The sequence below is a fragment of the Anas acuta genome, chromosome 11 (assembly GCF_963932015.1).
Source record: "Anas acuta chromosome 11, bAnaAcu1.1, whole genome shotgun sequence".
In the NCBI taxonomy this organism is placed as follows: Eukaryota; Metazoa; Chordata; class Aves; order Anseriformes; family Anatidae; genus Anas; species Anas acuta.
The window spans coordinates 535,437-546,834 of NC_088989.1; the positions used below are offsets into that span (position 1 = coordinate 535,437).

At 49.3% G+C, this 11,398-nt stretch overlaps 1 protein-coding gene across 26 annotated transcripts in view; it reads left to right on the plus strand.

Annotated features, from left to right (window-relative positions):
• The window catches only part of TMCC1 (transmembrane and coiled-coil domain family 1), a 143,596-nt gene extending 137,308 nt beyond the window's left edge, over nt 1-6,288 (plus strand). For all 26 annotated transcript variants that reach the window (XM_068694682.1, XM_068694677.1, XM_068694678.1 and 23 more), the window contains one exon: nt 2,009-6,288. In XM_068694682.1, the coding sequence (XP_068550783.1) occupies nt 2,009-2,323 (315 nt within the window). In that variant the 3' untranslated portion in view covers nt 2,324-6,288. The remainder of the gene's footprint in view (nt 1-2,008) is intronic.
• Nucleotides 6,289-11,398: the final 5,110 nt, after the last annotated feature.

Genomic DNA, 11,398 nt, shown 5'->3' on the forward strand with positions numbered 1-11,398 from the left:
TTTCATGTATCCACTGTATCTGGTCAGGAAACAATTCTTTCCATTGGTTTTCCATTGGCCCAAATACGGAGATGTTTTTAAAAGAGAAGTGTTCTTCAGTGTGTGAAAGACGAAAGCTATGGAAATAGAGATTACGGTTGTAGGGCCTTCCACAGACCCAGGCAGACAGACACAGAATGAAAGACCTGGGAAATGAAGCAGCTAAACCTTATAAAGGCCTATTCAGAAACAAGTCTAGCATTTATTTTAAATCCTTGTCATGTTAGTTGTAGCAGGCATCTCAGCTTTGAAAGCCAACGTGAGATATTTATAGTGTGAGCAGAGACCTGTAGGTCAAAGTTCTGCTTCTGGCCCCCAGAGAAGTTTCAGCCAGGTGATCTCCTCTTAAACAAAGGAGGCTTGGCTTTTGTCACACTTCTGGGTCCAGCTGCAAGTTGTGTTGAGTTGATGTGCATTCAAGCTTCTGGTTGTTTGAGGAGGCTGATCAGTTTTACCCATTACTTTCAGGTAACATAACTAAAGAGAAGCCTCATGCTTCATTAACAGACATTATGCAATGGCAGAGAAATGTAACAGGTGACAATGACCTTTAGGTTAAGCTTAAAATAAATCAGTGTTTGTGGACAGTGGTGCCATGGCCTCTCTCAGTAAACAGCAGCCTCTCTGAAGAATGTTGTAATATTCAGGTTTCATTCTCCTTTCTCATTTAATAAAGCAGGAAGAAGTAAGGTTGGAAACTTAAAACGAAGCAGGGGGTTCTCAATAGCTTTTTTTAATCTTCATTTATGATTCAGCACTTCCAGTGCAAACTTGCAAATTGGTTTAGCCTATTCCTCAGCATTGCTGAGGAAAAGGTAAGCCTTAAGTTTTCTTGCATGAAAGAACAGCTACAAGCATCGGCTGAATGTTGCAGAGGAACAGTTGACGGAGCTAGGTCTGTAGGCAGAACATCCTGGTTCCTGTCTGAACATCAGTCTGAGGGACACTGCTGCTCTATGCAGACTTCTGGTTGTTACCCAACATTGGCCTTAGGGTCATGAGAAAAGCAGTTCGGAGGGAAGATTAAGGGCAAAACTGTAATTTTCTGTCTCCATGAGCAGAAATGTGCCATTGTAAATTGCCCTAAAACCCCTCCTGCTTGTCGGTAGCCACCTGCTGCACGATGGCCCACTTGCCAAGGGTTGCTGCACTCCGGAGATCTTCCTCCCATGACACCAGCTGTGCAATCCCAGCCCTGGCACTCTCAGACCCTTCCCTGATCTCATTCAGCTTGCTAACCAAGCAGAATGAGGCTGAGCCTCTTTGATTAGTTACTTTGTTGACTCCAGTTTTCTGCCAGATCCAGTAGAGAATTGGTTGGGCTCACAGAGGGGTCAGACGAGCACAAGCCAGGGAAAAGAAACTGATGGAAATGAGAGGCTCTGGTAAGCAAACAGAGTGGAAGAGGAAGAGTGCTGGCTGGACACAGCGCCTTTGTGCCCTCAGTGTCTCTTGAAACCAAAGCTGAGGTGAGCAGCCCACTGGGTAGCCCCTGCTTTCCAGACAGACGGAGGCTGTCTGGTTGCAGAGGGCTATCGGTGTCCTCCTCCGTCTGTGTCCGACCACAACACAGGAGGGATGATGAGCTCTCAGGTGACCTTTATACCACCTACAGGGACAGACAGCTGACGTTGCAAAGTGGCATCTGAAATGCGTGTTTCAACAAAGGCTGGCTTCTGCCCAAGCTGTCACCTTTCTCTGTCAAGCGTCTGTCATGTAAATGAGATCACAAGTTTTGTTATGAACTGCAGTACCTAGTTAATGAGGGACTCCTCAATCACATGAAACGGCACAGCCTCTTCTACTCCTCCTGCAGGGTACGAAATCAACGTAGTGACTCATATCCTGCAGAAGAGTGCATGAGGAAGGTGGCTGTGGTCTGGTGTAGTCAGTAAGATGAGTGCCATGGACCACCACGGGGGTGGGCGTGTAGGGTGCTGGCAACCGAGCAGTGTGTTCTTGCCAACAGGAGGCACTGGAAGCGTGCCAGACCCGCATCTCCAAGATGGAACTGCAGCAGCAGCAGCAGCAGGTGGTGCAGCTGGAGGGTCTGGAGAATGCCACAGCCAGGAACCTGCTGGGGAAGTTCATCAACATCCTCCTAGCTGTCATGGCAGTCCTCCTCGTCTTCGTCTCCACTGTGGCCAACTGTGTCGTGCCCCTCATGAAAACTCGCAATAGGACGTTCAGCACTTTATTCATAGTGGTTTTCATTGCCTTTATGTGGAAGCACTGGGATGCCATCTCTGGCTACTTGGAACGGTTCTTGTCTCCCCCCAGATGATGGCATGAGGAATTGGCTGCGTCGCTCCCCTCCCATCACGCTCAGTGAGCAAGCGTGGCAAAGATTAGTCAGCAACTACTCCGCTGAAGTTTTAAAGTGTCCGAGTGAATTTGTTTACATTTAGAATAACGTTTTTTCTCTGCAAGATGCATTGCAATAGTATTTTTTAGATTTTATTCAAGAACTCTTTTTTGGCGAGAATCCTGGATAATTTTTATGTAGCATGGTTCTCTTTGGATGCAAATCTTAAGATTCTTTAAAGTGTACAAAAAGAAATAAATAAAACACGGAAATTTGGAGCATACCAATGGGCAATTTAAATTGTGGCTTGAACTACTGTACTAAACCTGTCAGGAAGAGGAGAATGTGTTTAACTTAAGATGAGCAAAGCTAAATGTAGTGCACAGCCTTGAGGGATGGTACCACAGCAAACCTATAACACTAAACTTTTACTGTGAAGTCTGCTCACATTCCATGTCCAAATGTGTGGGTTCAGAGTGGTTTCTTTCCTTAACAAGAGAAAAAACAACGCATGGATCTCTTTCCCAACTCAGCATCTGGGTTTGCCATTTGTGCTAACCTGTCTTAGAGAAACTTTCTGTAAGGCTGATCAACTTTGCCAAGTATATGAAGTGGAAGCCTCATGCCATACACAGTAACTGCACAGTTGTGCTACAGTATTTGAAGTAGTCCTTGAAATACTTATCTTTAAGCAGAAGCCCTTGGTCGCACTTTTAAGGTTTTTTTTATATATGTATATTCACAGATTAAAAAAAATCCAAACAGCATACTTGAAGAGTGTAATACTCAAACTCTCAGTGCTTCCTTATTGTTTCTAATATAGGATTTTTTATTATAATTATTATTATTATTATTGGGGTTTTTTTTTTGGAAGGGGTTGGGAGGGTCATTACTTTTTTTTTTTTTCCTTTTAAATAAAGAAGTGATGTTTTTAAATGAAGAAATGCGTGAATAATTGTGAGCCGTCTTGTCCTGAAACAGTTTTGAGGAGGGCAGAAAGTAGTTTCTAGTGCCAGCCTGTCTGGAACACAGTGATGTTCATATGCCATTTACCTGTCCTCCTGTGCATACAGATGCAGCATCATGAAAAACATCTATCTTCTCCACACATTCTTGTCATGCAGGGTTTTGTTTGTTTGTTTGGTTTGGTTTTTGTTTCCAAATGTGAAAGACAATATGTTTGTATTCCTCACGTTATCATCTCTCATTCCTGGCCTCAGGATAAGAATAAGGAATTTCTTTTCATCCCTTCCTAGGGAACAAACGGATTCTTTTAAGGAAAGAAATACCGATTCAACAGTCCACTTAAAGGAACGATTGTCTCGGAAATCACTCTGACTTAACTTTCAGATAAACTCCTAAAAATTGAAACCAAAGTTTTCCTCCTGTCAGGCTCTGATAAGATCGCTTGTGTGTGTTTGTAGCAATCTTCTTTGTAGATTGTATCAGTGCAGTGTGCCATAGACAGCATCCTCTTCTTTAGCTGCAAGGGCAAGTACTTGGTGTAGGTTCCTTTTCAAAGCTCTAAAGGAAATGTCATTTTCAACTGTAGCTGCCAAGTCCCGGCAGCATGCTTTGCTGATTGTTGGTACTGGAAGTCAGGCTTCACATCCAAGGAATCTGGATTCACTATATATATATATTTTTTAATTGGTGCCCCTTTCCACTGTAACAACATAAAGATTCAAATTCCATCTCTGTGAAATCCAAAAGGACTCCAGGACTCTCTTTCAACACCATTTATGGTGTTTAGTTAGATCTTGCTGGTTTTCTTCCTTCTAGGCTTAAATTCTGTCTAGGAAACAAATGTTGCCCCTGTGACCTACACCAGTTGAGATCATACATATACATACATGGAACATGTACATGATATATATGTATATGTATGTGTGTGTATATATAAATGTAACGCTTTATGCTCTGATGCAAATTCTGAACTTCAAGAGATTCCCCCAAAATAGGTTAACAGCCTTGAGGGTATTCTGACTGATGGCAGAGGCAAGCCCTCCACTGTTCAACCATTCTTCTTCCTTCAAAGATTCTGTGTATTCTTTCCATGGTCACAGTAAACTCAGGTACACCCCCCCAGGGATTCCAGCACACCTGCCTTTTTCACCATATGCGCAAATCTGCTCTTGTCCTACTTAAAACGCAAATTGCCAATTGCAACTTAGTCAAGCCAAAAATAATCATTCTTTCCACAGTTGCAGATGGAGCAAAGATTGCATAAACATTCCCTATCTGGACCATGCTTCTATCTCAAGTGAAATTCCATTCTGTTTACCACCTTTCTCTGGCTGATTCAAATTACGTGGATAATTGTCTTCTTCCCATTAAATAGGTTTTGTCAGAACCAAAGGTGTGGATAACATAAGAAATGAATTGGTGTGTAGTTGAAAAGTTCCGTTGCCTTTATTTCTGATACCTAGGTTTCGCACCTGTGTTTTTCTCAGTTTTGATCACACTAAATAGTTGATGGTAGGTTTTTATGTGGTCAAAGCAGGAGGGAGTTGAAAGCCAGTGGATTTGGACGCTTAGTGCCACTCATCTCTAGTATTCAAAGGAAGTGTTTGTCCTTCTTTATATCAAAATTTCATTTAGTGTCTCAACTGCATCATTTTCAGAAAATGCCATTTGATAATTTGCCAGAAGGTGCAGGCTTAATAGAAACTTAACACCTCAAAACTGTTCGGTGAAGGCCATGTATATATGGTTCTGGACAATGTCTGTTTGTCTGTCTCTTTCTCTCTCGACAGTTTCTTCCATTCCAGAAAGTTGTCTGCAGTAATGCCATATATGATGCTGCATCCACTTTTCATATCCTAACAGAACTGCCATGTGTTTTGCCTTTTGCATTAGTAGAATGTTTTGGGGTTTTCCTCCCTCTTCAATTCAAAGGTCTGTGATGATTTCTGATAGCTTAACAATGATTATATTGTTGGAAATGTGATTCTAGCTTTAAAGCTCCCTTTGCTTGTAAGTGGTTTTGTTTGATTTCTTGATGAAGCATTCCTGGATGACATGTAGAAGACAGTTTCCACCATGGATGCGAGTGTGCATGTGTGAGTACCTTTTATTAGCCTTCCTTATGGATGTAAACTTTTTAGTGACCATCTCTGAGTAGCAGAATGTTTCCCAAAACATTTCATATTCAGAGTTGAAACAATTCTGAAATTGCTTAGATATGTTTAGAACATATCAACTTGGCATATAAAAAGGGAAGAATATAATGGACTATGTTAAAAAAGCAACAGCTCCTCAGTGAAATTCTGTGGTTCATCTGTTTTCCCCTATTTGCTTTGTCAATGTAAAAAAGAAAAGAAAAAAAAACTGATGCAAAAAACAAAAAACGTTTTTAATTTTACGAAGTTCTCTTTCCTCTCAGCCTCATTAGTTTAGTTTAATGATTCTGAGCATGCTCACAGCAATTATTTCATTGGTTTATTCCAGTCCTGTGAGTTTTTAAGGTCTGATCAGATGAAATGTTGAGTTCTGTACATGTTGCACTGGGACAGAAAAGCACTGTCTTTCAGCTTTGAAAAATATGCATTTTTTAAATTAAACAAAAAGGCAGCATTGTAACAAAAGAAGCCAAGCTACAAAGGGGTTCGAGATTGGGTAGTTTTACCAGTTAAGTGAATTCTGAATGTGGCTAAAGAGTTTAAAACCCCGTGTGTCTGTGTTGTGTATGCCAGGTGGTATAGTAGTAGGCAATTGACTTAGCTGTAAGTGTGTTTTAAAAGTGTAAAAAATAAACAGAAAAACTCACTTGCACGGATTGAAAAGTACAGAAATGACACTTGTGAACGTAACACTGTAGTTTATAGATCTTAAGCTGCTAATTGTTGAGAGAGATTTACATTTGTCTTGTATGTTTGTTGCAGATTTATCTGCAACACTTTTACTGTATATAAAAAAATTTAAATAAAGACCTCAGCTATTAACACTGGCCTAATTTGCATGTTTCCATGGGTGCTGAAGGAGGGGATCAAGAAAAAAGAGGGAGGGTGTAAAAAGTGTGCTGAGCTCTGAGAGCTTCAAATTTGAGCAAGGTCTCCATAAATCTGGTTATCAAACTTCATCCCATGTGCAGCCATACACCACCTGGCCCTGGTGAGAATAAATTGGCTGTTTGGTGCGGAGGAGAAGGAGGAACATCACTGCATTATTTTCATCCCTTTTGTTCCAGTCCCCTGATACTCCCACAGCCTGGGGCAGCCCCTGGACGGGGGTCACTGCTGTTCCCACAGGTATCTGACCAGTCTGTACCATGTGCATGTCACAGGGTTTGTTTGCCCTCCTGACCTGCAGTGCTGTAAGCCTCAGCTGGACGGTGGGCACAGTTAGATGAAATGACTTGCCCGAGAGCTGTCTTTGAAGAAGGAGCTGGTCCTGTCTGTAACACAGATTGCCCCAGCGGAGATGGCACTGCTGCTGGCTCTCACGTCTTCGGCCTTCTTCCTTACTGGGCTTGCAGGATCAGCTCAGTGCTGGGCTGCACATGCAATGGAGGGTGCATTTCTAGCCACCTGCATTTCTCACGTGGAGCTTGTCATGGAGCAGGTCCTGGCCCCAGCTCAGCTTTGAAGAGGAAAAATTCAGCTGGTAGGACTGCAGTCACTAACCAGCAACCCATTCCCTCTTGTGCTGAGTAAAGGTCAGAGAGCGTTATGGTGTTGGTTGGACCACCACTGTGAGTATAAATATTTTGTCTACCAAGTTTTGCAGAATTTTTCAATTCTTTAGTATTTGTACGAGCTGGGAGCGGGCAGATTTCTCACTGATACAGAGGAAACACTCATTCCTCTTGGTTTTGGTGAGCTGGCCTTGAGAGCAAAGAACCAAGAAGGGAATGGCAAAAACTTTAAGGGAAGGAGATTTTTATATGTTTTCACAGAAAGACACAAATGCTGCAAAAGATACAAAAAGATGAAAACGCAAAAACAACTGTTTTCAAGGCAAATTCCAGCAGGTTATGGATGAAGCAAGTGCATGGGCCTGCTTTTGCTAGAACTGACTCAGGATAGGACGTGGGTATTGCTTGTGAGGTTTAATGTGTCTGCATTCTTCTGAGGGTCACCTGATAGGGGCTGGTTGGGCTGACTGTGGTTGCTGCATGTGTCTCAGGATCAACAAGAGGGCATAAAGACCAAGGGTGGCCTTCTACATCCAAGCCAACAGTTTTAATCCCACCATTTAGAGGATTAGGAGTCATTACTCAGCTTTTGGTTGGTATGTGGGAAGTGGTTTGATAGCTCCACCCAGGTCCCTGGAGACAAACAAGGCTGTAGCAAGGGTACAGCTATGCTGGGTTGCACCATGGATGTGGAGGAGCAGCTGACCTGTCTCACTGGAGTATACACTCCTTCAGGTCAAATGGAAACATGATGTGTTGATTGTTGAAATTTGGGCAAACAAACAGTGCTCTACGACAAGACGTGTCTTCAAGTTGTTCCTTAACAAGCAGAAAGTCCACTTTCTCCTTTGAAGAGTTGGTTAGTGGCTTGTTGGCTTCCATTGAAATCTCTCACACTGACTTCAGAGGTCACCAGAAACGTAAGGAAGTGGGTTCTCTGCTGCCTGAGCTAGTATGCAGTGGAACACCCCTGGTCAAACCAGCTTTCTTGAGGTGTTACGTCCTTAACAAGATTCCCTTTGACCTTAGGAATAAGAGTCCACGTGCTCTGCCTTTCACACCTTGTACCAGCCCTGTGCCAAAGGGGCAAAACAGGTCATGCTGAAGCAGAATAGGAGACGCTGCCTGAGGAGCAAAGCAAGAGGAGGACGGAAAGCTCTGGTGGTTTTCAGCCTCCCTCCCCATCGCAGGTTTCCCTGTAGCGTTACCTGCGTGCAGCTGATGTTCAACTTGCTTTGCTACACACACTAAAGCACTTAACCCTTAAAGGGTTAAATATCAGTATCTGCAGTGACAACTTCAAGGACATCCCTGTCTCCAACTTCATTGTTTAGGGAATTCTGATGCCTAACACTACCCCCGATGAGGGAGTAGGAGCTGAGTGAAGCAGCTGAGTGCGATGCAGACACCGCAGTGGCTCTCCACATGCTCGCTCAGCACCCCATGGCCAGCAGGTTCGGGCATTGCTGCCGCGCCTGCACCTCCCCTGCGCGTTTCTGCAGCTCCTGGATGTGAATGCAAGCTCCGGGTCAACACAGCTCCCCTCCAGGCTTGTATTTAAGTGCCACAGCAGCCAGGTGAGCGGGCTGTGGGTGAGATCGGAGGGAGCGAGAGCTCTCCGTTTGCTCAGGGAGGGGGCCGGGCAGCAGAAGCACGGTCACCCGCCCTCGGGCACCCCCTGAGAGCTGAGCGGGCATTTTGGAAACGGACATCCTGCTCGCCTGGGGGAGCACGAGGCACGGCGGGGCTCATAGGAGGGCACGGCACCTCTCACCATGGAAACGTCTTCAAGGGAACAGCAGCCCCGGGTGCTGCTGGCCGGAGGCGGCGCGGTGCGGGGCGCGATGCAGGTGCTCCTGCAGGCCTCCCGGGGGCTGCCGTTATGTTGCTTCCCAGAACGTGCTTTTGACGGACCTTTTCGCTTCTCGCGAATAAGCAGGCAGCGGGCAGGCGGTGACGGGGCCCGGGCGCAGCGCCCCGTGCAGGGACACCGCGGCCGTGCCCCCGGGACGGGCCCGACCCCCGCCCTCTCCCCGGTTCCCGGTGCCCGAGCAGGGGGCGGGTTACGGACCGCTCTCAGCTCCAGCGCTTCACAAAGGATTTGGCTGCCGCGCCTCGAGTTCACGTGAACCCGAGGAACTCCCGGCCGAAAAACCCCCACGGGGCCCTCCCGCAGGGCCCCCGCCGCCTCCCCACAGCCGAGGCCGCCGCGGGTGCCCCGAGCAGCGCCCGGCCCGGCCCGGCCCGCGCCGGTCTCTGGCGCCCCCTGGCGGCGGCGGTGGGGAAGCCGCGGGGCCCGGCCCGGACACGGCGCCGCCTCCCGCCGCTGCCTCGCCCCGGGTGCCCGCGGAGGGACGGAGGCGGCGGGAGGCGGCCCGGCCCCGGCCCGGCACTGAGCGGGCACAGACGCACCGTGTGTGCGCTGCGGGGCCGGCTCCTGGTTAACGATGAATAGTGAAAGGCGAGCGAACAGCGACGGCACGCGGCGGCTCCCCGCGGGCAGGGCGGGGCCGTGGGCGCGCTGTCAAGGCCCCGGCTCCCGGTGCCGCGGGGGGATCGCGGCGGCAGCGGGGCCGGCAGGGTCCGGCCGCCTCCAGCTGCTCCCTGCAGAAAAACGCCGCGCACCTCGCCCCAGGCTCTGGTCACCGCCGCCGCCAAGCGCTCAGTGCCGATAATTCGGGCACAGGGCGCAGGAGGGGCCCCGCGCCGTGCGGGAACCGGGCCTGCCCCGGGCCGCGGGCTGTGAGCCGGGCGGGCTGCCCCGGGCAGGGCGCTGGCAGCACGCGGCCGCCACCGGGCTGCCCAAAGGTCCCCCCTCTCCCTGTCGCCAAGAGCAGATCTGGAGACCTGGGGTCCGCTCTGCCAGAAACCCTTCTGACGTGTCCTGGCACATCAGGAGGTCCCAGGAGCTGCCACCGAGCCCCTCGCAGCATTTCACTAACTCGGGAACTGAGCGCACGGGGGTGTCCCGGCTGCTCTCGGGGTGTCCCAGCCCCCCAGGTGGGGCCCTGCAGGCACAGCCCAGCCCCGCGGCCGCCACCCAGCACGCCTGCGAGCAGAGGCCTTAGGCCGAGACTCGGTGCCTCTGGGCCTGTGGCTCGGGACCGGGGGGGTACAGGCACGGCCAGGTGCCCCACTGCTCCTGGGGGTGCTCACAGGGCGGCCCGGAGCCAGCTGGTGTGGTGAGCTGCTGCCCAGGGACAGCCTGCTTTTCCTTCCCACCATGCCGACTGATAAGCACAAAATGTGTGAAAAAGAGAGGGAAAGGTGAACTTGCCCAGTCTCCACAATTGGTATGGAAACACAGGCAAGGCACAATTTGTAGGTAGCGATAACAGCTCCTGTAGGGCTCGCCTAAACACGTTTTGCACATGGACTTAGCACCCTGGCCCACAGCAGTACTGTGGGTCCCGCTGAGCAGACACGGTTTTGCTCCGGGAGGCTGAGGTCAGGCGCGGGACCCCAGCCAGGGTCTTTACCCTGTGGGCATGGGCCTTGAGCGGGGAGCAGGGGCAGAGCAGAGCCAAGTGGCTTTCTCTTGCCACACTTCCCATTTCCGCCATTTGTGGCCATCTCTGTAGTCCAAAGCCAGATCACAGCTTTTAAAGGTGCTGTTTTTGCTTCTCCATCAGCACACTCCAGCTCTGACTCACTTCCTTTCCCACTGCTGATCTATCTTTGGCCAGTGCTGAAGGAGGTTCCACTGCGAGCAGCCACAGGCGTGCTTTGGTTTGTCTCCTTCAGCAGGAACATGCTGCGTAACTCTGGGTCACACACACCTGTTCAGGATATACCTGTGCTCCTGCAAGCCCTGGTCCCTGCCCCCCTGGCTGCTTAGGAACAAGCCCACGTGAATCAGTGCTGTGTTTATTTGTTTCCTTTTTATTGTTGGCTTTCAGCTCATGCGCGCTTCCCTGCAATGTTTGATTTTCGTCTGGAGCATCTGGAAACGTTCAGAATTTGGACAATGCAGGTCATTGTCACAACATGTAGGTCATCCGCCCCTGCCCTTTCAAAGTAGGAAGCTCTGGGCAGGGTTGATTTTTTTATTTTTGTTTTTATTTTTTAACCAGTGAAGCCTCTAACGTGCTCAGAGCTCTGGCTCAGGATGCATTAATTAATCCTCAGGGCATCCTGCCAAGCAGCCTGGAAAGAGCAGCCCTCCTCCAGCCAGGTAGAGGGAGCCGGAGCCGCGTACACCGGGCCGGCTGCAGCTCTGCGGACCGGGCTCCGGGGTCCTGCGGTGCCGGGCTCCCGACGTGGCTGCTCGGAGCCTCCCGCGGCTCGGAGCCGTCCGTGGCGCGGCCGCAGGTGCCCGCTGCCCGCTGCCCCCTGCCCGCTGCCCGCTGCCCGGTGCTTGGTGCCCCCTGCCCCCTGCCCCCTGCCCCCTGCCCCCTGCCCGCTGCCCGCTGCCCGCT